This window comes from Hypanus sabinus, chromosome 1, assembly GCF_030144855.1.
Source record: "Hypanus sabinus isolate sHypSab1 chromosome 1, sHypSab1.hap1, whole genome shotgun sequence".
In the NCBI taxonomy this organism is placed as follows: domain Eukaryota; kingdom Metazoa; phylum Chordata; class Chondrichthyes; order Myliobatiformes; family Dasyatidae; genus Hypanus; species Hypanus sabinus.
The window spans coordinates 212,612,263-212,639,608 of NC_082706.1; the positions used below are offsets into that span (position 1 = coordinate 212,612,263).

Here is a 27,346-nt window from a genome sequence, read left to right on the forward strand (position 1 = left end):
GAAATATCCTCTCCGCATCCACTCTCTTATCTCAGTACAGGCCCAGAGCCATCAAATGCACCTCATTTGTTAACCCCTTTTTTGCTGGAATCATTCTTGTGAACCAGCTCTGGACCCTCTCCAATACCAGCATTACTTTAATAAATAAGGAGCCCAAAACTGTTCACAGTACTCCAAGTGAGGCCTCACTAGTGCCTTACAAAGCTTCAACATTACATCCTTGCTTTTATATTCTAGTCCTCTTGAAATGAATGCCAACATCGCATCTGCTTTCCTCACCACAGACTCAACCTGCAAATAAACCTTAAGGGAATCCTGCACAAGGACCCCCAAGTCCCTTTGCACCTCAGAGTTTTGAATAGTTTCCCCACTTAGAAAATAGTCTGTCTGTTTATTCATTCTACCAAAGTGCATGACCATATACATTGCTAATTCTTTGCCCATTCTCTTAATCTATCTGAGTCTTTCTGCAGCACCCTGCTCCTCAGCACTATCTGCCCCTCCACCTATCTTCTCATTGTCTGCAAACTTGGCCACAAAGCCATCAATTCTGTCAAACAGATAATTGACTTACAACATGAAAAGAAGTGGGCCCAACACCAACCCCTGTGGAACACCACTAATCGTTAGTAGCCAACCAGAATAGGTTCCCTTTATTCTGACCCTTTGCCTCCTGCCACTCAGCCTATCTTCTATCCATGCTGGTAACATTCCTGTAATACCATGGGCCCGTGTTAAACAGCCTCATGTGCAGCAAAGGTTATGGGGAGATAGAAAAAAAGGATCAGCTATGATTGAATGGTGGAGTAGACTCGATGGGCCAGATGGCCTAATTCTGCTCCTATGTCTGATGGTCTTATGATTCTTGAAAGATCATTACTAATGCCTCTACAATCTGTTCAGCTTCCTCTTTCAGAATGCTGGGTTGTGGTCTATCTGGTCAAGTGATTCTTCTACCTTCAAACCTTTCAGTGATCCTAAGTACCTTCTCTTTAGTAATAGCAACTACACTCAGTTGGCCCCCTAACACTCAAATTTCTGACATACTACTAGCATCTTCCACAATGAAGATTGGTGCAAAGTACTTTTTCATTCCGTCCGCTGTTTCCTTGTCCCTCGTTACTATCTCTCCAGCATCGTTTTCTAGTGGTCTGGTACTCTTTACATATCTGAAAAAATCTTTTAGAAGAATTTTTGATATAATTAGGCAGTTTACCTTCATATGTCATCTTTTCCCTCCTTATGGCTTTCATAGTTTCCCTCTGTTGGTTTTTAAAAGCTTTCCAATCGGCTGACTTCCCACTAATTTTTGCTATATTGTTTGCCCCATTTTTCCTTTTATGCTGTCTTTGACTTCCCTTGTAACATCAGTAATAAAGAATATATCTGCTAAGAACACACAAAATGCTGGAGCAGCTCAGAGGAATTAATCGTTGATGTTTCGGTTTGAGACTTTTCAACTCAGCATTTTGTGGATGTTAGAACATAAGAATGTAAGAAGCAGGAGCAGGAGTTGGCCATCTAGCCCATTGACCCTGTTCCACCTTTCAATAAAATCGTCTGACATGGCCATGGACTCATCTCCACCTACCTCCCTTTTCTTCATAACCCTTAATTCCCCAGCTATGCAAAAATCTATCCAGCCTTATCTTAAATATGTTTACTGAGGTAGCCTCCACTGCTTCATTGGGCATAGAATTCTACAGATTCACCACTCTCTGAAAAAAGCTTTTCCTCCTTATCTCCATCCTAAATCTACTCCCCTGAATCTTGAGTCATCATGTTCATGATTAGATATTTGTATTAACAAGCAGGTGTACTGGTGTACCTAATAAAGTGACCACTGAGTGTATAATGAGGATATACTATATCTTGTGGGAGGAGCATTAGTCTTCAAAGAGTCTGTGCAAATCAAGTTAGCCAAAATAGTTTGGAAGATGAGTTTATGAAGTAATTTGGGTGTTTTTTGTAAAAGTATGTCAAGGCATCATGAGGAACAAGCCTGTTTTAACCCGTCGTATATTCAGACAAGGATAATTAGTAAATGATCCTCTAGGGCAACATCAGAAGATAATTGCAGATGAAGATTGAATATCATTCAGCTCAAAATTAGGTTGTTTCATTTAATCAAAGTTAATTGCTCTTAGATTCAGAATCTCAACCTTGAACCTTCCCACCTCTGTAGCCTCCTCTGCTCTATGGTCGTAGCCCTCCGTTGGTCAGGGTTGACCATGGATGTTGCGACCTAGCTGTCGAAGTCAATATGCAAGCCAGTATAAGCTTTGCCCATGCAGCAGGGTCTCCTTTCTCCTTGCAGCTGATGAATCCAAAGGAATAGCAGAGACGGATACAGTTTGGCTCCAGTGGCATTGCAGGAGTTGCCAGTCAACATTGAACTCAATGTAGGAATGTCTGAGGGACTCCAGCTCTGGACTTTTTCCTCTGGGCTTATTCCCAAAGCCTCCCACGTGAGTGAATATCACCGCAAGGCAGCAGAGGTTTGAGATCAGAGTTTTCCTTCTCTGAGGAACTGCCGACGACCATGGCTGACGAACCCCATCTGTCTGAAGTGACTGGTTTTAAGGCCCCAGTAGCCTGCTTTTGCCCATTCTCCTGTCAGTAGAAATGACTCCACCAGGCTTAATAACTAAGTCACAAGTGAAAGCCAAGAGCTGGATTTGATTTTCAGAAGCTCTTGGAGACACATGCTATGGGGAGCATTTAATAGATAGTGGGGCTTTATCCCCACTGCTCCCCTCCACTGCTATTGAATTCTTAAAGAAGCTCTATGACCCTCCAAGGTATTAAAGATGGGCCTCTTTAAATCAGTTGCTTGACCATCCCTGAATTTATCTGATAAGAGATACAGCATGGTAACAAGCCCCTCTGGCCCAGCGGCTCAATTACACGCGTGTGACCAATTAATCCACTAACCGGTACGACTTTGGAATGTCTGGAGCACCCAGAGGAAACCCATGCGTCACAGGGATAACATGCAAACTGCATTTTCTAAGCCTGTATGACAGCTGGGCCTCTTTATATTTTTAGGATGTTGGTTAAAATCTACATCAGGTCCTTCTGCAGCTGTACAGGGCCCTGGTGAGACACCACCTGGAGTATTGTGTGCAGTCTTGGTCTCCAAATTTGAGGAAGGACATTCTTGCTATTGAGGGAGTGGAACGTAGGTTCACAAGGTTAATTCCCGGAATGGCGGGACTATCATATGTTGAAAGATTGGAGCGACTGGGCTTGTGTACACTAGAATTTAGAAGGATGAGAGCAGATCTGATTGAAACATATAAGATTATAAAGGGATTGGATACACTGGAGGCAGGAAGCATGTTCCCGCTGATGGGTGAGTCCAGAACTGGAGGCCACAGTTTAAGAATAAGGGGTAGGCCATTTAGAACAGAGATGCGGAAGAACTTTTTCACCCAGAGAGTGGTGGATATGTGGAATGCTCTGCCCCAGAAGGCAGTGGAGGCCAAGTCTCTGGATGCATTCAAGAGAGAGTTAGATAGAGCTCTTATAGATAGCGGGGTCAAGGGATATGGGGAGAGGGCAGGAACGGGGTACTAATTGTGTATGATCAGCCATGTTCACTGTGAATGGCGGTGCTGGCTAGAAGGGCCAAATGGCCTACTCCTGCACCTACTGTCTATTGTCTATTGTTATCTGCCCCAATATCTGTTGGACAATGTCGAGCATCTTCACTCCATCCCCCAAAACAGGCAGGATTTCCCAGTCACCACACATTTAATTCCCATTCCCATTCCGACATGTTGGTCCATGGCCTCTACTGCCACGATGAGGCTGCTCTCAGTTGGAGGAGAACATCTCATGTTCTGCTTCCAACCCTTCAGCATCAATATTAACTTCTTGACTTCTACCCCCTCCTCCTTCTCTTTTTACATTCTGTTGCCATGAGCAGCTGTGGAGTCCACGCCATTGGGTGTATTTAAGGCAGAGGTTGACAGGTTCTTGATTGGGCATGGCGTCAAAGGTTACAGGGCGAATGCTGAGAACTGGTGTTCAGGAGGAGATAGAAAGAAGATCAGCCATGATTGAATGGCAGAGCAGGCACAATGAGCCAGATGGCCTAGCTCTGCTACTGTGTCTTATGGTCTTCTTCCATTCGAAAATTTCTTCTTATTTGGAATATATCTGCCTTGCACTTGCCTCATTTTTCACAGAAACTCCAGACATTGCTGCTCTGCTGTCCTTCCTGCTAGTGTCCCTTTCAAGTCAACTTTAGCCAGTTCTCCTCTCATGCTATTGTAATTTCCTTTATTCCACTGAAATACCGACACATTGGAATTTAGTTTCTCCTTCTCAAATTTCAAAGTGAACTCAATCATATAGTGATCACCATTCTTAAGTTTCCTTAACCTTAGGCTCTCTTATCACCTCTAGATCATTGCACAACTCCCAAATCCAGCACACTGATCTCTTAGTGGGCTCAACAAAAAGCTGTTCTAAAAACTATACCTCATACATTCTACAAATTTGATGTCTCAAGGTCCAGTACTGACCCCATTTTCCCAATCCACTTTCATGTTAAAATCCCCAATGATTATCATGCCATTGCCCTTCTGACACGCCTTTTCTATCTCCTGGTGTAATCTGTAATCCACATCCTGGCTGCTGTTTGAAGGCCTGTATATAACTGCCATTAGGGTCCTTTTACCCTTGCCATTTCTTAACTTAACCCTTAAAACCTCTACATCTTCCAATCCTATGTCATCCCTTTCTAATGATTTAATATTATTTCTTATACACAGGGCCACACCACCCCCTCTGCCTACTAACCTATCTTTCCGATATACCGTATATCCTTGGATGTTTGGCTCCCAATGGCAGCCATCCTTTAGCCAAGTGTCAGAGATGGCCACAACATTATACTTGTCAATCTGTAGCTGAATTTCAAGATCGTCCATTTTATTTCCTAAAGAGGGGAGCAAACTATTTACTTAAACACAAAGTGCACTGCAGATGCTGTGGTTAAATCAGGACATACAAAAAAGCTGGATGAACTCAGCAGGTCGGGCAGCATCCGTTGAAAGAAGCAATCAATGTTTCGGGTGGAAACCCTCGACCCGAAACATTGACAGCTTCTTTCAACGGATGCTGCCCGACCTGCTGAGTTCATCCAGCATTTTTGTAAAGTATTTACTTAGATTTCCAGAAAACATTCGATAAGGTGCCACGTAAAGGACATATCCATAAGATAAAAATGCATAGAGTTGGGGGTGATGTATTAGCATTGATAGAGAATTGGTTAGCCAATAGAAAGCAGAGAGTTCAGATACATGGATGTTTCTCTGGTTGGCAATCAATCAGTGGTGAACAGTGTGCCACAGGGGTCAGTGCTGGGGCCATAACTGTTCATGATATTCATTAACGATCTGAAAGAGGGGACCAAGTATGTTTGCTGATGACACTAAATTGAGTGGAAAAGCAAATTTTGTAGAAGATATAGAGAGTCTGCAGAGAGATATAGTTAGGTTAAGTGAAAGGGCAAGGGTCTGGCAGATGGAGTACAATGCTGGTAAATATGAGGTCATCCACCTTGGAAAGAAAAAATGGAAGAGCAGGTTATTATTTTAATGGTAAAAAAATTTGCAGCATGCAGCTGTGCAGAAGGACTTGGGAATGCTTGTGTAGTTCTGGTCTCCTTACTTGAGGAAGGATATACTGGCCTTGGAAGTGGTGCACAGGAGGTTCACCAGGTTGATTCCAGAGTTGAAGGGGTTAACCTATGAGGAGAGATTGAGTCGCCTGGGACTGTACTCATTGGAATTCAGAAGAATTAGAGGAGATCTTATAGAAACATATAAAATTATGAAAGGGATAGATAAGATAGAGGCAGGAAAGTTGTTTCCACTGGTAGGTGAGCCTAGAACTAGGGAACATAGCCTCAAAATTCGGGGGAATAAATTTAGGACAGAGATGAGGAGGAACTGCTTTTCCCGGAAGGTGGTGAATCTGTGGAATTCTGTACCCAATAAAGTATTGGAGGCTACCTCAGTTAATATATTTCAGACAAGGTTGGATAGATTTTTGCATTTTGGAATTAAGGGAATTAAGGATCTATGGGCATTTAGAGAATCATGGTCTGATCAGGGTCAGTCAGCATGGCATTGTGAAGGGCAGATCGTGCCTAACAAGCCTGATATAGTTCTTTGAGGAGGTGACCAGGCATATAGATGAGTAGATGAGGGTAGTGCAGTGGATGTGATCTATATGGATTTTAGTAAGGTGTAACACTTGCCCAACAGGCTGGTATATGTCTAGGGCAGGAGTCGGCAACCCGCGGCTCTTTCATCTCTGTGCTGCGGCTCCCTATAGCTTTGGAAAATAAATGATGAGTATTTAATTAAAATGTATTTTATGTTAGTTTGTTAGTTTTTGAAATGTAATTCTAAATTTGAAGATTATGGTGATCTTGTACAATCTAAATAAAATGTGTTTTTTGTCGCTATTAATATACGTCACCACTGCCAATGCCTGACACCCGCCAGTGCGCGATTTCTTTAATTTTTCGATCCAAGGTAGGCTACCTGTAGAGAATTCTAAAAAAAGAAAAGTGACTGAAGAAAACAGAACGTTTAATGATATGTGGGCAGATTCATTTGCTTTCACTGCTGACGAGACTGGTTTACCGGTATGCTTAATATGCAATGAGAAACTAGCAAACAACAAAAAGTCAAAAGTCGCAAGACATTTCCAGAATAAACACGCAGCCTTTGCTCAAAAATATCCGGATGGAGATGAGAGAAAAAAAGCCGTTTCGGAACTGATGCAGAAGGTTGATCTGAGCAAAAATCATTTCAAGAAGTGTATGAAGTCTGGAAAATCAATGACATATGCTAGTTTTGTTGCTGCTCAGGAAATAGTCAGGCAAGGGAAGCAGTTTATATATGGTGAATATATAAAATAATCTTTCATTAAGATTTCAGAACATCTATTCACAGACTTTAAAAACAAGAGTGAAATTGTGCAGAAAATCAGGGATATGCCCCTCTCTGCACAGACTGTCAAAAACAGAACCATAAAAATGGCAGAAGACATCACAAGACAGCAAATTAAAGACATCAATTCAGCTGTGGCCTACTTGATTGCCTGGACGAGTCTAAAGACAAAGGTGATATTGAACAAATAGCGCTGTTCTCCCAGTATGTAAACTCTGCTGAGCCACAGGAAGAAATGATTGAGTTGATACCTCTAAAAGGCCAAACACGGGGGGAGGACATCTGGTAGGGTGTCTTGAATTGTTTAAGAGCCAAAGTAATAAAGACCACCCACCTGGTGTCAGTAGCTACTGATGGGGCACCAAGTATGACAGGAGCACACAAGGGATTTGTGGCTTTACTGCAGAAGTCGCTGGACAGAAAGCTGCTGATCTTTCACTGCATCTTGCACCAAGAGGCATTGTGCGCTCAAACATTTCCTCCAGAATGCACAGAAGTAATGGATGTTGTCATTCAGATTGTCAATAAAATAATGGTAAAAAGTTTAAATCACCGTCAATTCCGTTTGTTACTGGACGAGCTGGAAAGCGCATATTCTGATCTCCTGCTGAACAACAAAGTCCGGTGGCTGTCCAGAGGGGACATGCTGAAACGCTTTGTCGCATGTCTGGAAGAAGTGAAAACTTTCCTGGGCAGCAAAGGGCTCACCTTTCCTGAGCTGGAACAGCCAGAGTGCCTGTAAAAGCTACACTTCACGGTAGACATGACAGCGCACCTGAACACAGCTCTTCAGCGGAAAGGACGCACAGCCCTGCACATGTTGGAGGATGTTTTGGCATTCGAGCGCAAGTTGACTGTGCTGGCCAGAGATTTACAGAAAGGCACATTGTCACACTTCCCCAATTTGAGAGAGTTCAAACAAACTCACGACATGATAAATTCGGAGTATTTACATTTTGCAATCATCGCAATGCAAACATCGTTTGGGAAACGCTTCTGTGAGTTCAGAGAGGAAAAAAAAACACATTATCCTTCCCGGTCACTCCCCTAAGCATCGATCCATCCCTACTGAATACGACTGCATTGGCAGGTGTGAGTCAACCCGATCTTGAGATGGAACTGGCCGACATAGCCGACAAAGACATATGGGTGTCCAAGTTTAGACGCTTGACAGCAGACCTTGAAGATGTTGCCCGTCAGAAGGCTGTTCTTGCTCAGAATCACAGATGGAGTGATATTGAAAACCTCCCCAAACTGGACAAACTTGTGTTTGAAACATGGAATGCTATCCCCGACATTTATGTAAACATTAAAAAGTATGGTCTTGAAGTCCTGTCGATCTTTGGATCCACATATGTATGTGAGCAGGTGTTCTCCAACATGAACTTTATTAAAAACAAACATCGCGCACGCCTCACAGATGACAGCTTGCGATCCTGTGTAAAGATGAAGGTGACGTCATACAGCCCTGGTGTGCAGACGCTGTGCGCTCAGGTCCAGGAGCAGAAATCCCATTAACCAAGTATGATAAATATTTTAATTGCCTATTATCTTACGTATATTCAAATTTTTTCATTGTTCAGTGAAATAGTACTTTTATTTTTCAGGTGGCTGACGTTATTTTTGGTTTGCTGCTGGCGGACAATTTACGTTCGGCGTTTTTCATAAATATAAGAAGGACTCAAATAGACTTTGAGTATTTTACTTAAAAGTAACCTTCAACCCAACATCTTTTTTTCGGAGTTCAAAATGTTTTTGTTGCATGCAGAAATGTAATTTCGTTTTCTCTGCAGGAGTTCATCGATGTCATAAATGCAACACATTATAGTTTGTTTATACATAGCATAAAGGCAAAAAAAACGTTGTATGCAGTGTTATTTCATTTTAAATGTCAAACAGGTTTTGTGGCTCCCAGTGTTTTCTTTTCTGTGGGAAACGGGTCCAAATGGCTCTTTCAGTGGTAAAGGTTGCCGACCCCTGGTCTAGGGGAAAAGGAGATCCAGCCATACACTGACCCCACCTCCCGTACACGCAGGTGCTGTGAGAATCGAGTTTATGCCTTGCGCCCACCCACAGTATCAAACCCACAACAAATACCGTTGTGAAATACACTTTAAAGAGTTTACTAAAATTAGAAGAGTATTAGGCAATACAATATATATGCAAGGGAAAAAAAACAAACAGGCGCCAACTTATCAAAGTTCAGTCAGTTTAGTGGACATCGTTGGAGCTCAAACATCGAACCATTCGACTCCTCGTCGCTTGCCTCCGACCTCCACATCTTCGCACCTAGGACCACGCCCGGTGGTCTTCCGAGCAGTGCAGTGCACGTCCACCTTCCTCGATGTCCTCCTCCCGGCTCTCTCCCAAAAGCCCGCGAAAAACCCCTCCCCCAAGTTCCCAGCCTCACAAGACAAAATAACATTCCCCATTGGTTAACAAATGAATACAATTACCACATCAACAAGTATAAAGCAAAACAACTGCGAGAGAAACACTTATCATAGAAGCATTCCTACTTTTAACAAACCAAAAAACCCTTTTTGAGTAACATGCACAGGACATTGTACAAAGGCATTTGACAAGGTTCCACATGGTAGGCGTATTCAGAAAGTCAGAAGGCATGGGATCCAGGGAAGCTTGGCCAGGTGGATTGAGAATGGGCTTGCCTGCAGAAGGCAGAGGGTCGTGGTGGAGTGAGTACATTCAGATTGGAGGGTTGTGACTAGTGGTGTCCCACAAGGATCTGTTCTGGGACCTCTACTTTTTGTGATTTTTATTAATGACCTGGATGTGGCGGTAGAAGGGTGGGTTGGCAAGTTTGCAGATGACACAAGGGTTAGTGGTGTTGTAGATAGTGTAGAGGATTGTCGAAGATTGCAGAGAGACATTGATAGGATGCAGAAGTGGCAGATGGACTTCAACCCGGAGAAGTGTGAGGTGGTACACTTTGGATGGACAAACTCCCAGGCAGAGTACAAAGTAAATGGCAGGATACTTGGTATTGTGGAGGAGCAGAGGGATCTGGGGGTATATATCCACAGATCCCTGAAAGTTGCCTCACAGGTAGAGAGGGTAGTTAAGAAAGCTTATGGGGTGTTAGCTTTCATAAGTTGAGGGATAGAGTTTAAGAGTCACGGGGTAATGATGCAGCTCTATAAAACTCTGGTTAGGCCACACTTGGCGTACTGTGTCCAGTTCTGGTCGCCTCAGTATAGGAAGGATGTGGAAGCATTGGAAAGGGTACAGAGGAGATTTACCAGGATGCTGCCTGGTTTAGAGAGTATGGATTATGATCAGAGATTAAGGGAGCTAGGGCTTTACTCTTTGGAGAGAAGGAGGATGAGAGGAGATGTGATAGAGGTGTATAAGATATTAAGAGGAATAGACAGAGTGGACAGCCAGCGTCTCTTCCCCAGGGCACCACTGTTCAGTACAAGAGGACATGGCTTTAAGGTAAGGGGAGGGAAGTTCAAGGGGGATATCAGAGGAAGGTTTTTCACTCAGAGAGTGGTTGGTGCATGGAATGCAGTGCCTGAGTCAGTGGTGGAGGCAGTTACACTAGTGAAGTTTAAGAGACTACTAGACAGGTATATGGTGGAATTTAAGGTAGAGGGTTATATGGGAGGCAGGGTTTGAGGGTCAGCACAACATTGTGGGCTGAAGGGCCTGTAATGTGCTGTACTATTCTGTGTTCTATGTTCTATGGGGAAGAGGCAGGTAGGTGGTTGTGAGTCCATGGTCAGGTCAGCCATGATCTTATAAAAAGCTTTTCTAAGTATATAAAGAGTAAAAGAGAGGTGAGGGTATATATAGGACCAATACAAAATGACGTCGGAGACATTGTCATGAAAGATACAGAGATGGCAAAGGAACTAAATGTGTATTTTGCATCAGTCTTCACAGTGGAAGATATCTGCAGTAAACTAGACATTGAAGAGTATGAGGGGAGTCAACGTTTGTGCAGTGAAAATTACGACTGAGAAGGTGCTCAGGAAACTTAATGCTCTGTGGGTGGATAAATCTCCTGGACCTGATGGAATGCACCTTTGGGTTCTGAAGGAAGTAGCTAGAGAGATTGTGGAGGCATTAACAATGATCTTTCAAGAATCAATCGATTCTGGCATTGTACCGGATGACTGGAAAATTGCAAATGTTACTCCGTTATTTAAGAAGGGTGGGAGACAGCAGAAAGGAAACTATAGACCTGTTACCCTGACATCAGTGATTGGGAAGCTGTTGGAATCAATTGTTAGTGATGAGATTACGGAGTACCTGGAGGCACATGACAAGATAGGCCAAAGCCAGCATGGTTTCCTGAAAGGAAAATCCTGCCTGATAAACCTACTGCAATTGTTTGAGGAAATTACAAGAAGGGTAGGCAAAGTAGATGCAGTAGATGTGATGTACTTGGATTTTCAGGAGGCCTTTTACAAGGTGCCACACATGAGGTTGCTTAGCAAGATAAAAGTCCGTGGAACCGCAGGGCAGTTACTAGCATGGGTGGAGCATTGGCTAATCGGCAGAAAACAGAGCGTGGGAATAAATGGATCCTATTCTGGCTGGCTGCCGGATACCTGTGGAGCTCCACAGGGGTCGGTGTTGGGACCACTGCTTTTTACGATGTATGTCAGTGATTTGGACTACGGTGTTAATGGATTTGTGGCTAAAATGGCCGATGATACAAAGATAGGTGGAGGAACAGGTAGTGTTGAGGAAACAGAGAGCCTGCAGAGAGAGTTAGATAGTTTAGGAGAATGGGCAAAGAAGTGGCAAATTAAATACAATGTTGGAAAGTGTATGGTCATGGTCATTGGTGGAAGAAATAAACATACAGACTATTATTTAGATGGGAGAATTCAAAATGCAGAGATACAAATGAACTTAGGAGTCCTTGTGCAAGATACCGTAAAGATTAACCTCCAGGTTGAGTCGGTTGTGAAGAGGGTGAATGCAACGTTGGCATTCATTTCTAGAGGTATAGAATATAAGAGCAGAGTTGTGATGTTGAGGCTCTTTCAGGCACTCATGAGACCACACGGAGTATTTTGTGTAGTTTTGGGCTTCTTATTTTAGAAGGGATATACTGACATTGGAGAGGGTTCAGAGAAGATTCATCAGAATGATTCTGGAAATGAAAGGGTTACCATATGAGGAATGTCTGGCAGCTCTTGGGCTGTATTCCCTGGAGTTCAGGAGAATGAGAGGGGATCTCATAGAAACATTCTGAATGTTAAAAGGCCTGAACAGATTAGATAAGTTATTTCACATGGTAGGGGATTCTAGGACAAGAGGGCATGACTTCAGGATTGAAGGACTTCCTTTTAGAACTGAGATGTGGTGAAATTACTTTATTCGGAGGGTGTAAATCTGTGGAACTTGTTGCTCCGAGTGGCTGTGAAGGCCAAGTCACTGGGGTGCATTTAAGGCAGAGATAGATAGGTTATTGATTAGCCAGGGCATGGGGTGAAAGCAGGGGAGTGGGGATGACTGGAAGAATTGGATCAGCCCATGATTGAATGGCAGAGCAGACTCAATGGGCCAAATGGCCTACTTTTGCTCCTAGTTCTTTTGTTCTTATCTTTAGATTTTGTTGGCTAATGCTCCTGAGAAATAACTTGGGGCATTTGTTGTGATAAAGGTGACTTGTATATTCCAGGGTACAAGCCTGGGCAGGAAGATTTGAAGAACTGGCTGTTGCCCATGCAGCGGGCTCCCCCTCTCCACATCACTGATGTAGTCCAAGGGAAGGGCAAGCGCTGATACAGCTTGGCACCAGTGTCGTCACAGAGGTTACCAGAGTGATGTTGTAAACAACATCAAATTGCCTTAGGGACTCCAGCTCTGGATTTCTTCCTCGGGGTTTACTCCCGAAGCCTTTCCCGTGGGTGGATATGGCCGCAAGGCAGCAGAGGTTTAAAATCAGAGTTTACCTTCTCCTCGGCGGGCTGCCTTCCAAGGCTGATGAGTCCCACCTGCCCGACATAGGGAAAAAAGACATACAGTCACATAAAAAAAATAGCCCAAGTCCCTGAGTGTCATATCCTTTAGATTGATGGTGCATGGAATGTTGTCATGGAGCCGTGTTTCTGGAAAAACAAGCCCACAGCAGTTCCTTATCACATGCTAGTGCAGCTGCAGACAAACACAGTCCAGCCTGTTTTCCACCGAGGGAACATTGGAGGGAAGTATGGGAGTGATTAGCCCCCAACAGAGCATGGATGCCCACTGCGCCTCACTGCCTCTAGTGTGTCCTCTGCTGGGCAGTTACAGCATGCGATCCCACAGCATGAGTGCCCAGACCGAGGTCACGCAGCTGCCCCACTGTTGGTCTCACCAATGAACCAGTGAATTGGACAGCATTATTCTTCAGTACCAGTGTCCAATCACAAATTACAATAGTGGCAACGTTACAAAAGATAATAAGCCTGGCATTTGGGAGTATTTTTAAAAATCAACCAGAATGGTCAAAAAAGTTGATAGATGGCAAATAGAGATTCATTTTCTAGTAGTCATTTACAGGAAAATGAAGAAGTACAATAGAATTTAAGAAAAATTATACATAAGCAAAGACTGCCAACAAATATACAAAAGAAGACAAAATGTGCAAATAAATAAAATAAAGAATACTGAGGACATGACTTGTTGATTCCTTGATAGTGAATCCATAGGTTGTGGAATCTGTTCAGAGTAAAGTTGATTGAAGTTATCCACACCAGTTCAGGAGCCTGATGGTTGAAGAGTATAATTGTTCCTGAACCTGATGATATATGATGTAAGGCTCTTGTACCTCCTTCATGATGGCAGGAAGGCCTTGATGCTGCTTTCCTGTGATAGTGCTCCATGTAGATGTGCTCAGTGATGGGGAGGGCTTTACCCCTGATGGATTTCTTGTAGGCTTTTCCATTTCTGGGCATTGGTGTTTCTGTACTAGGTTGTGATGTACTAGTCAGGATGCTCTCCATTGTGCATCTGTGGAAGTTTGTCAAAATTTTGACATGCGAAATCTGCACAAACTTCTAAGAAAGTAAAGGTGCATTGTTTGTAATGGCACTTATGTGCTGGATCCAGGACAGATCCCCTGCTATGCTAATACAGAGAAGTTTAAAGTTACTGCTGTTATCTAGGGAAAACAAGCAGCTTGCTCCAGATCAGTAAACAATCTGCTGGAGGTACTCAGTAAGTCCTACAATTGTCCACAAAGACTTTGTGAATCATCGAACTCTACAGCCTAGATTATCTTTGTGTAAAGCACCAGTGTATCAGTGGATCAGTTGTGCATTTATCCAAGTTGGCACATTACACAAGCTGTATTTGGAATAACAGTTAGTCATTTTTTAAAATGTCAGTAATATGTTAAAGTTGCCACAAAGCATGTACTTCTTTTTGCTGCTTTGACTGGCTGGGCTTCTCAAATGCAGATTTTTTACTTGGGAAAATTGGCATTTCTGTTCTTGTATGAAATAATATGAGAAATATCAGAGTTCACATTCTGTGTTCTTTTCTTGCAGGTGGATACAAAGTATTTCAGAAGTTAAAGTCTTGTGCACTAAGGTAAAATAGTACAGTACACAGTTCAACATTCTGAATGTTCCTGCTGATGCAAAGCTGTTCAGTTTCCTGGTCCCCAGTGAGAAGCTAGTCAGATTGTACCTGTTATTCCTTCTTTGTTTCAGATCATTAATAAAATAATTCATGTACGTGTAATTTTACTTACTTAGTGATACAGTACAGTAACAGGCCCTTCCAGTCCAACAAGCCCAAGCCCATCCCCAATTACAGCCATGTGACCAATTAACATACAAACCTTACATTTTTTGTACTGTGGGAAGAAACCAGAGTGCCTGGAGTAAACCTACGTGATCATGGAAAGAACATACCAACTCCTTATAGGCAGTGGCAGGAATTAAACACAGGTTGCTGCACTGTTATAGCATTACACTAACCGCTGTGCTACTAATCAGCACATAGTTATTAAAATATTCTTCTTAAAAGTTCTTAAATACTGTTTTTAAATTTTGAAATTTTTTTTTAAAATTCAGCTATAAAAGTAGTTTTGAAATGCAAAAGGCACTGAAATTGCTGGAAATCTGAAATTGAAACAAGAAATGCTGGGAGGATGAGGTAGGCTCTGTACAGAGAGAAACTGAGTGAATGTTTCAGGTCAAAGACTATTAATCAGGCCTGTTCTGTTGATGAATGCACATCACACTAATTCATAAGGGTTATCATAGTCTTGTTTAGTTGATGAATGCACATCACACTAATTGAGCTCTGACCAGCGACTAATTTACTTACTTACATCAGAAGTTTGCGAGGAGGGAATTTCACTGCCCAAGTGGAAAAAGGCTGCGGCGGATCACAGCAGCTTAATTGTGCTCTGACCAGCGACCATTCCAAACATTAGAAATTTGCATGGAGGGGATTTCACTCCGGTCCACTGACCAAGCAGAAAAATGCAGCAGCAGATCACGGCAGCACTGAACAATGACCAATCTGGACATCCAACATTTGAGAGGAGTGGATTTCACTCAGGGCCACTGACTTATTGAAAAAGGCAGCAGTGATTTGCAGCAGTGTAATTGAGCTCTGACAGCGACCAATCAGTGTTGGGATTGATTAGCAAGAGCAAATTAAAGTAAGGCGGGAAAGCGCAGCAGTCATCGTTGCAACGGCCATCATCTGAATGGACAGAGACTGAGTGGTGAGGCTTTAGCTCTTCAAGGTTTCAGTCAGAGAAGGCAGAAAAAATAAAAGCTCCAGTAAAGTTTATTCCCTTCCTTTTTTATGTCTGCTCAGTTAAGACTCTAGAGATGCCAGGCATAGCTGAATGCTGATCTTGCAGGATGTGGGAAGGCAGCGAGAAATGACAACTACAACTGCAAGAAGTGCACCCAGCTGCAGCTTCTAACAGTTCGTGTTAAGGAGTTGGAGCTGGAACTGGATGAACTCCGGATCACTTGGGAGACTGGCTAAGTGGGCTTCGGCTAAGTGGGCTTCGGCGTAAGGGGACTTCGGTAAGCTTGTGTGATTGCTCGCTGAGGGGAAGAAGGTGAGGTTGCTAGGTGCTTTTTAGACTTATTCTTCCAGTTCAGGTATGGGGGAGACTGTCAGAGCAGTGGTGTGCTCCGTATGCAGTATGTGGGAAGTCAGGGTCAACACAGTTGTCCCTGATGACCACACCTGCAAGAGGTGCATCCAGCTGCAGCTCCTATCAGCCCGAGTTAGGGAGTTGGAGCTGGAGCTGGGTGAACTACGGATCATTCGGGAGGCAGAGGCAGAGATAGATAGGAGTTATCAGGAGGTAGACACACCAAAAAACCAAGAAGTAGGCAGATGGGTGACGGTCCAGAGAGGCAGGGGGAGCAGGCAGAGAGAGCAGAGCACCCCTGCGGCCATTCCCATTAACAATAAGTATACCGTACTGGATACTGTTGTTGGGGATGACCTACCAGGAATGAGTTGTAGTGGTCCTGCCTCTGGCACAGAGGTTGAACCCTCAACTAGAAAGGGGAGGAGAGAAGAGAAGAGAGCGATAGTTTTAGGGGACTCTATAGTTAGGGGGGCAGATAGGAGATTTTGTGGGGCAGATCGGGAGTCTCAGATGGTATGTTGCCTCCCTGGTACCAGGGTCCGGGACATCTCAGATCGGGTGCAGGCTATTCTTGAGAATGAGGGCATGAACCCAGATGTAGTGGTCCATGTAGGGACCAACGATGGAGGTAAGGTGAGTGAGGGGGTCCTGCTTAGAGAGTTCAGGGAGTTAGGAGTGAAGCTGAAAGGCAGGACCTCCAGGGTGACAATCTCGGGATTGCTACCTGTGCCACGTGCGAGTGAGGCGAAGAATAGAATGATTATGCACATTAATACGAGGCTGAGAGCATGGTGCAGGAAGGAAGGGTTCAGGTTTTTGGATAATTGGTCTTTGTTCCAGGGACATTGGGATCTGTTTCGAAGGGATGGTCTATATCTGAACCGGAGGGGTACTAACATTCTTGCAGGAATGTTTGCTAGTGCTGCTCGGGGGGGGTTTAAACTAGATGTGCAGGGGGCAGGGATCCAGATCCAGAGGGTTGGTCAGAAGGTGCATGGGGTTAAATGTGTAGAAGGTTTGGGTGATCTTGAGAAGGTCATCAAAATTCAGGGTGCAATTAGCCCAATGGAAGTTCAAGGAGCTGGGTTAGGTACAGTAGACAGTGTTTTAAGCAAAGAGAGGAGGAATGGGCTAAGAATTCTATACTTGAATGCGCGTAGTGTCAGAAATAAGACAGATGAGCTTGAAGCTCTGATGAAAATGGGGAACTACGATATTGTTGGGATAACGGAGACATGGCTGCAAGGGGATCAGGCCTGGGAATTGAGTGTACCAGGGTATACGTGCTATCGTAGAGACAGAAATATGGGAAGAGGGGGTGGGGTGGCCCTGTTGGTGAGGAATGAGATTCAGTCCTTAGCAAGAGGTGACTTGGGAACAGGGGAAGTAGAGTCTGTGTGGATTGAGCTGAGGAACAGTAAGGGTAAAAAGACCCTAATGGGTGTTGTGTACAGGCCCCCCAAACAGTAGCGTGGATATTGGGTACAAGTTGATTAGGGAGTTAACATTGGCATGTGCTAAAGGTAATGCAGTCGTTATGGGAGATTTCAACATGCAGGTGAACTGGGAGAATCAGGTAGGTGCTGGACCCCAGGATAGGGAGTTTGTGGAGTGTCTAAGGGATGTATTTTTGGAACAGCTTGTGCTTGAGCCAACCAGGAACGAGGCTATTTTGGACTTGGTGATGTGTAATGAACAGGAATTGATAAGCGATCTTGAAGTAAAGGAGCCATTAGGAAGTAGTAATCATAACATGATAAGTTTTTATCTACAATTTGAGAGGGATAAGGGCAGATCAGAGGTGTCAGTGTTGCAATTAAATAAAGGAGACTATGGAGCCATGAGGGAAGAGCTGGCCAAAGTTAAATGGGCGGATGCCCTGGCAGGAAAGACAGTGGATCAGCAGTGGCAGATATTCTTGGGCATAATACAAAAGATGCAAATGCAGTTCATTCCAATGAGAAGGAAGGATTCAAAGAGGGGGAAGGGGCCACAGTGGTTGACAAAGGAAGTCAGAGATTGTATAGCATTAAAGAAAAAGAAATATGACAGGGCTAAGATGAGTGGGAATACAGATGATTGGGAAAGTTTTAAGGAACAGCAGATCTTAACTAAAAAAGCAATACGGAGAGGAAAAATCAGGTATGAGCTCAGTCTAGCCAGGAATATAAAAGGGGATAGCAAAAGTTTTTTTAGCTATGTGAAGAGAAAGAAGATAGTTAAGAACAATGTTGGCCCCTTGAAGAATGAATTGGGAGAAATTGTTATGGGAAACAGGGAAATGGCAACAGAATTTAATGCGTACTTTAGATCTGTCTTCACCAGGGAGGACACAAGCAATCTCCCAGATGTATGGATGGGCCAGGGTCATAAGATATCAGAGGAATTGAGACAGATTGACATTAGGAAAGAAACTGTGATGAGTAGACTGGTAGGACTGAAGGCTAATAAATCCCCGGGTCCAGATGGTCTGCATCCGAGGGTTCTAAAAGAGGTGGCTCAGGAAATTGCGGATGCATTGGTAATCATTTTCCAATGTTCCTTAGATTCAGGATCAGTTCCTGAAGATTGGAGAGTGGCTAATGTTGTCCCACTTTTCAAGAAGGGAGGGAAGGAGAAAACGGAGAACTATCGCCCTGTTAGCCTAACATCAGTCGTGGGGAAGATGCTTGAGTCCATTATTAAGGACGAAATAGTGGCACATCTAGATGACAGAAATAGGATTAGGCCGAGCCAGCATGGATTTACCAAGGGCAAATCATGCTTGACTAATCTGTTGGAGTTTTTTGAGGGTGTAACAAGGATGTTAAACGAGGGTAAGCCAGTGGATGTTGTGTACCTAGATTTTCAGAAGGCATTCGATAAGGTGCCACATAGGAGATTGGTGAGTAAAATCAGAGCTCATGGCATTGGGGGCAGGGTTTCAACATGGATAGAAAACTGGTTGGCAGATAGAAAGCAAAGGGTAGCAGTGACTGGGTGTTTCTCGGACTGGCTGGAGGTGACTAGTGGGGTACCACAGGGCTCTGTATTGGGACCACAGCTCTTTATGATTTATGTCAACGATTTAGATGAGGGCATTGAAAACTATATCAGCAAGTTTGCTGACGATACTAAACTGGGTGGCAGTGTGGCATGCGAAGAGGACGTTAGGAGAATACAGGGAGACTTGGATAGGCTGAGTGAGTGGGCAGATACTTGGCAGATGTCATTCAATGTGAATAAATGTGAAGTTATCCACTTTGGAAGCAGGAACAAGAGGGCAGAGTATTGTCTGAACGGTGTAGAGTTAGGTAAGGGAGAAATGCAAAGAGACCTAGGAGTCCTAGTTCACCAGTCAATGAAGGTGAATAAGCAAGTGCAACAGGCAGTGAAGAGGGCAAATGGAATGTTGGCCTTTGTTACAAGGGGAATTGAATACAAGAGCAAGGATGTCCTTTTGCATTTGTACAGGGCCCTGGTGAGACCACACCTGGAATATTGTGTACAGTTTTGGTCTCCAGGTTTAAGGAAGGACATTCTGGCAATTGAGGAAGTGCAGCGTAGATTCACTAGGTTGATTCCTGGGATGGCAGGGCTGTCTTATGCAGAGAGATTGGAGAGATTGGGCTTGTACACGCTGGAATTGAGGAGATTGAGAGGGGATCTGATTGAAACGTTTAAGATAATTAAAGGATTTGATAGGATTGAGGCAGGAAATATGTTCCAGATGTTGGGAAAGTCCAGTACCAGAGGGCATGGATTGAGTATAAGAGGTCAGTTATTTAAAACAGAGTTGAGGAAAAACTTCTTCTCCCAGAGAGTTGTGGAGGTGTGGAATGCACTGCCTCGGAAGACGGTGGAGGCCAATTCTCTGGATGCTTTCAAGAAGGAGCTGGATAGATATCTGATGGATAGGGGAATCAAGGGATATGGGGACAAGGCAGGGACTGGGTATTGATAGTGAATGATCAGCCATGATTTCAGAATGGCGGTGCAGACTCGAGGGGCCGAATGGTCTACTTCTGCACCTATTGTCTATTGTCTGACGGGGTGATATATAGGACATACAGGAAGATAGTTACACTTAGCTTGCAGGACGCAGGAAAATACGTGACAGTTAGGAAGGGGAAAGGATTTAAGACCGTAAGATATAGTAGTGGACTTAGGCCATTTGGCCCATCGAGTATGCTCCGCCATGTCATCATGGCTGATCCATTTTTTTCTCAGCCCCAATATCCTACTTTTCTTTAGTATCCCTTCATGCCCTGACTAATCAATAATCTATCAATCTCTGTCAATGACTTTGATAATAAATTTACTTTGACTTTGAGAAGGGGTAAGAAGGAGATGATGATGCTGTCTTTTGACAATGCCCTGATGGATAATTCCAGGAAGATGTCCTTGTACAATGCAACAGGAATGCTGCACTGTCCAAGGTGCTGATCATTGTCCCCGCCCTCTCAGCTTACCAATATTTCATACTTCTAAACTGAAGAAAAGCTGTGGGAATCCTTCCCATTGACCCAGGGGCAATATTTATCTGTCAAATAACAAAACTAATCTAGGTAATCTGGAGGCTGTCAGAGAAGCCAGTGCAGAACACCGCTGTTGCCTACACCCCCAGCAACATTTACACCATTAGGGGGTTTTACCTAACAGAGGAAAGTCACAGCAATCAAGTCTCTGGCACTGAGTCTGCCTCTGTGACTCAGAAGGAAAGGAGAGATGAGAGGCATGCTGTGGTTTTGTTAGGGGTACGGACAGGAGGTTCTGTGGGCTAGAAGGAGATTCCTGGATGGTATGCTGCTTCCTAGGTGCCAGGGTCCGGAATATCTCGGATCGACTCTTCAGCATTCTTAAGAGGGAGAGTGAAAAGCCGGAGGCTGTGATTCATGTAGGTACCAGTGACATTGGGAGGACAAGTGATGGGGTTCTGCAAAGGGAGTTCAGGGAGATAGGTGCTGTTAAAGGACAGGACCTCCTGTCTCAGGATTGCTACTCGTGCTGGGTGCTAATGAGGCCAAAACTAGGAAAGTTATGCAAGCTAACACATGGGCTTCAGGAGTTGGTGTAGGAGAGAGGGCATAAGATTTTTGGATCATCGTGCTCTTGTCCAGGGAAGGTGGATCTGTGTAGAAGGGATGGTTTGCACCTGAACTGAAAGGTGACTAATATCCAAGTGGGAAGGTTGTTAATGCTGCATGATAGTGTTTGACCAAGAATTACAGGGAATGGGAATCAGCATTCCAGAACGTCTAGTGGAGAGGTTGTGGAGACAGATGTTGGTAAGACCTCAGACAGAGTCAGGAATCAAAAGGTTGAGCATGGTGTGACTGGTGTCATGAGTTACGTATTTTTCAAGAAGTATTGTGGGAAAGGTGGAGGAGCTCAGGAAATATGACACTGTAGCCATTAGTGAGGCTTGGTTGCAGGAGGGGCAGAACGTGCCTGGAATCTGCAACCTACGCTCCCTGCATGGTGGTAGGCAGATACATTAGAGACTTCTAAGAGACATTTAAATAGGCAATTAAATGTGAGGAAATTGGATATCGTTTAGGCAGAAGGGATTAGTTTAGTTGGTCATTTGATTAGTTCAGCACGACATTGTGGGCTGAAGGGCCTAATCCTATACTGTACTGACAAAGGTCAAATTTAATGTAAGAAATGTATACATCCTGAAATGTTTTTTTTTCGGAAACATCCACAAAAACAGAGAAGGTCCCTAAAGAATGAATGACAGCTAAATGCAAGAACCCCAAAGTCCCCCCCAACTCCCCTTCCTGCATGTAATTGGCAGCGAGCAACGATCCCCCCTCCTCCCACCAGCAAATGAAAACGCGCTTCGATACCATCACTGAGCCCAAGCGTGTGCTAAGCAATAGCAAAAACACAGACCAGAGTTACCCCAAAAGCTTTGCATTTCATCCGATAATCGACAAATCTGAGGTTCTCTCTCTCCCTGGCAAGGGAGAGGAAGGTGTTCCCCATTTTCATAGCGAGTGGGAGACTTAACAAGAACCCGCTGGTTTACGATGTTAAAAGTCCGTTTCATCTGTAAGTTAGTAACTGGTAATCTGTATATCATTTTATATCAAGCTTACATTATGAAAATGTTTATTGTAGCAGAAATACCTGGATTTGTCATAAGGAATTATTTGATTATATTGATGTGCTTGTGACCACCTTTGCTAATGGAAATACTAACATAGGAAGCTATTGAAGTTCTGTTTTTCTCTTTCAGTGAACTTGAGCAACAGTACCTCAGCTACCTTTACAGGTAAATATCATTGACTCCACACATTGGCTAAAAAAAATTCCTATTTTGTGTATTGTTTCATAGAACATTACAGTATAGTACAAGCCCTTTGACCCACGATATTGTGCCGAGCTCTTAACCTGCTCCAAGATCAATCTAGACCTTCCCTCCTACATAACCCTCCATTTTTCGGTCATTCATGTGGCCATCTAAGAGTCTCTTCAATGTATCTGCCTCTATCACCACCCATGGCAGAGGCTTTTTCACACACCCACAACTCTGTAAAAAAACTACCTTCCAATCACCTGAAAACTCTGCCTCCTCATGTTAGCCATTTCCACCCTGGGAAAAAGTCTTTGACTATCCACTATGCCTTTTATCATTCTCTAAATTTATTATCAAAATATATATTTGTCTTGAGGTTCATTTTCATGTAAGCTTACTCAATAAATCCAATAACCATAATCAAATCAATGAAAGACCACAACGAGGCAGACAACCAGTGTGCAAAAGACAACAAGCTGTGCAAATAAAAAACAGCAGAAACAACAATAATAAATAAATAAGCAATAAATATTGAGAACATGAGATGAAGAGTCCTTGAAAGTGAGTCCATAGGTTGTGGAAACAGTTCAGTGATGGGGTGAGTGAGGTTGAGTGGTTATCCCCTTTAGTTCAAGAGCCTGATGGTTGAGGGGTTATAACTGTTCCTGAACCTGTTGGTGTGAGTCCTGAGGCTCCTGTCCCTCCTTCCTGATGGCAGCAATGGGGGTCACTGATGATGGATGCTGTTTTCCTGTGACAGTGCTCCCTGTATATGTACTCAATGGTGGGGCGGGCTTTACCTGTGATGGACTGGGCTGTACAATTTTCCATCTCAGAGTGTGAGTCAATGTACTCTCCATCACGCATCTATAGAAGTTTTTCAAAGTTTTAGATGTCATGCCGAATCATCACAAACTCCTAAAGAAGTAGAAAGCCAGGCTTTCTTTGTAATTGCTATTACATGCTGGACTCAGGATAGGACCGATGAAATGATCACACCAAGGACCCTCTCCATCTCTGATCCTCAGAAGAGGACAAGTTCATGGACCTCTGGTTTCCTCCTCCTGAGATCAGTAACTGCTCTTTGATCTCACTGACATTGAATAAGGGATTCTTGTTGTGGCACCAGTCAGCCAGATTTTCAATCTCCCTCCTATATGCTGATTTGACACTGCTTCAGATTCACCCTGTGGTGTCGTTAGCAAATCTGAATATGGCATTGGAGTTGTCCTTAGCCTTACAGTCATAAGTGTCCAGCAGCAGCGGAGGAGAGAAACAACTGGCTGACCATCGAAGCCAAGAACAAGGCCAACTTCACTGGGATTGTGTATCTTCCCCATTCTGTTCATTTCAGTCATCGCCATCAGTTCCTGACCCTAATTCTGAGATGATTTTATCATCAGATTTAATTGCTTAAGCACAGTTTAAATCACCCAATTTACAGAAGCCATTGAGACTTGGCCCTCTGGTTTTCAATGTGTAGCATATTAAAAGTTTAAAGTAAAAATTATCAATGTACATGCATGTCACCACGTACAACCCAGAGATTCTTTTTCCTGTGGGCATACTTAGCAAATCTGTAGAACAGTAACTGTAAACAGGATCAATGAACAACAAGCTGTATATATGCAAATACAAGTAAATAGCAATAAATTACTAGAGGATGAAATAACTAGATAAAGATTCTTTAAAGTGAGTCTATCAGTTGTTGGTTGTGGGCAGAGAGCCACATATCAATTAAACTGTTATGGGCAGGTAACTTGTACGCTGCTGTTTTCAAACTATTCTCCATCATTTCTTTAGACTGGCTGAGTTCCTCCAGCATTTTGTGTGTTACCTATTTTCAAGGTATTTTTGTGTAATTTCTGAGACATATTCAGGAAAAATTCACATATTTATTCTTTTTAATAGTAGTTATTCTCTATATTGTGCTTTGTGAAATTTGTTACTTTATAACTTTGGAGGGGAAAACCCAGAGAAAAAGGGGACGAGCTGTCACAGCATATCATCTATCTTTATACAGAATTCTGCAAAAGTCTTAGGCCAGTATCCAAGGTGGCACTGGTGAAGCTCTGCAGCTGCTTGCTGGTGTCAAATAAAACAAAAAAAAACAACTAAACACTTAAATAAGATAGAGGAACAGAAGCAGGCCATTCAACCCATCGAGTATGCTCTGCCATTCAATTATGGCTGATCCAATTCTTCCAGTCATCCCCACTTCCATGCTTTCTCCCCATACCCTTTGATGCCCTGGCTAATCAAGATCCTATTAAATGCAACCAATGACTTGGCCTCCACAGCTGCTTGTGGCAACAAATTCTGCAGATTTACCACCCTCTGACTAAAGTCATTTCTCCACATCTCTGTTCTAAATGGACGTCCTTCAATGCTGAAGTTGTGCCCTCTTGTCCTGGGCTCCCCTACCATGGGAAATAACTTTGCCATATCTAATCTCTTCAGGCCTTTTAACATTCAGAATGTTTCAATCAGATCCCCCCTCATCTCCTGAACTTCAGGGAATACAGCCCAAGAGCTGCCAGATGTTCTTCATATGGTAACCCTTTCATTCCTGGAATCATTCTTGTGAATGATTTTCCTCTCTGAACCCTCTCCAATGTCAATATATCCTTTGTAAAATAAAGAGCCCAAAACTGCACACAATACTCCAAGACTGCTCTCATGAGTGCCTTATAGAGACTCAGCATCACATCCCTGCTCTTATATTCAATACCTCCAGAAATGAATGCCAACATTGCATTCGCCTTCTGCAACACCTGCTCAACCTGGAGGTTAACCTTTAGGGTATCCTGCACGAGGACTCCCAGATCCCTTCGAATCTCTGCATTTTGAATGTTCTCCCCATCTAAATAATAGTCTGCCTGTTTATTTCTTACACCAAAGTGCATGACCATACACTTTACAACATTGTATTTCATTTGCCACTTCTTTACCCATTCCCCTAAACTAAGTCTCTCAGAATCAGGTTTATTATCACCGGCATCTGACTTGAAATTTGTTAACTTAGCATCAGCAGTTCAATGCAATACATAATCTAGCAGAGAGAAAAAAAATAAAAATAAAATAATATTAATAATATAATTAGATATATTGAATAGATTTTTTTTAAAAAAACATCAAAAAACAGAAATACTCTATTGTTGGAAACCAGCAGCCAGTCAGAATAGGATCCCTTTATTCCCACTCTCTGTTTTCTGCTGACCAGCCAATGCTCTACCCATGCTAGCCTCTCATCTTGCTAAGCAGCCTCATATGCGGCATCTTGTCAAAGGCCTTCTGAAAATCCAAGTACACCACGTCTACTGCATCTCCTTTGTCTACCCTCCTTGTAATTTCCTCAAAAAATTACAGTAGGTTAGTCAGGCAGGACTTTTCTTTCAGGAAACTATGCTTCAGTACTCTTTTTTCTGCTAAATGATCACTGCAAGCAATAGACTGTAATTTCCCTGTCAGAGTTTAGCTTTTGAACCTCCTGCACAACGTGGTATTTTTGAGCTGGGATTTGAAGTCTTGAAGGTGCAGGATGGCTGCGGCGTGGTTTATGGGCCAGAGAGTGGGGATTGAGTCAATGCTTCAGCATTCCTGGAGCGAACTTGGAGGCAATTCGATTCAGTAGAACAGAGGTGAGGCAAATGAAGGTGATGCAGAGTCGAGGAGGTGGGACTTCAACCTGGGCCTGAGAGTGAGGAATGACCTGAGATTTGATTGATTTAAAGCGCCAAGCTGATTTTGGAAAGTTGGGTACGGGCCGAATTGAGATGCCAGAGCACCTGCCCGAGAGCATATTGAAGCACCGTGGTCCAGGCCGAAGACAAGGTCTGGACAATTTAAGTGCTGGACCAGATTGAAAAGCACAGGGCGTCAGGGCAGGAGGCAAGGCATGGGCTGGCTCAAATTGTTGTTCCATGAGGTTTACTTATCTACTGAACTGTGACCATGGCCTGCAACTGTCACACTGTGAACTCGCTTTTGTGAACTCCAGTTCTGAATGTTATTTGCTTATTTTTATTGTTTACATGTTATTTTCTTTTTTTTTCTCTCTGCACCTTGGTGCTTGATGATCTTTTGTTTTATTGGGTTAACCATATAACAATTACAGGCACGGAAATAAGCCATCTGGGCCCTTCTAGTCCGTGCCGAACGCTTACTCTCACCTAGTCCCACTGACCCGCACTCAGCCCATAACCCTCCATTCCTTTCCTGTCCATATACCTATCCAATTTTACTTTAAATGGCAATACCGAACCTGCCTCTACCACTTCTACTGGAAGCTCGTTCCACACAGCTACCACTCTCTGAGTAAAGAAATTCACCCTCGTGTTACCCCTAAACTTTTGTCCCCTAACTCTCAACTCATGTCCTCTTGTTTGAATCTCCCCTACTCTCAATGGAAAAAGCCTAATCATGTCAACTCTATCTAACCCCCTCATAATTTTAAATACCTCTATCAAGTCCCCCCTCAACCATCTAAGCTCCAAAGAATAAAGATCTAACTTGTTCAGGCTTTCCCTGTAACTTAGGTGCTGAAACCCAGGTAACATTCTAGTAAATCTTCTCTGTACTCTCTCTATTTGTTGACATCTTTCCTATAATTCAGTGACCAGAACTGTACACAATACTCCAAATTTGGCCTTACCAATACCTTGTACAATTTTAACATTACATCCCAACTCCTATATTCAATGCTTTGATTTATAAAGGCCAGCATACCAAAAGCTTTCTTCACCACCCTATCCACATGAGATTCCATCTTCAGGGAACAATGCACCATTATTCCTAGATCACTCTGTTCTACTGCATTCTTCAATGCCCTGCCATTTACCATGTATGTCCTATTTGGATTATTCTTACCAAAATGTAGCACCTCATTCTTATCAGCATTAAACTCCATCTGCCATCTTTCAGCCCACTCTTCTAACTGGCCTAAATCTCTCTGCAAGTTTTGAAAATCTATTTCATTATCCACAATGCCACCTACCT

At 43.3% G+C, this 27,346-nt stretch overlaps 1 protein-coding gene across 1 annotated transcript in view; it reads left to right on the forward strand.

Annotated features, from left to right (window-relative positions):
- LOC132407529 (transmembrane protein 241-like) overlaps window positions 1-27,346 on the forward strand; it is a 170,599-nt gene that overhangs the window by 46,260 nt on the left and 96,993 nt on the right. The window contains exons 9-10 of the mRNA XM_059994241.1: window positions 14,483-14,525; window positions 22,289-22,324. Coding sequence (XP_059850224.1) covers window positions 14,483-14,525; window positions 22,289-22,324 — 79 coding nt within the window. The remainder of the gene's footprint in view (window positions 1-14,482; window positions 14,526-22,288; window positions 22,325-27,346) is intronic.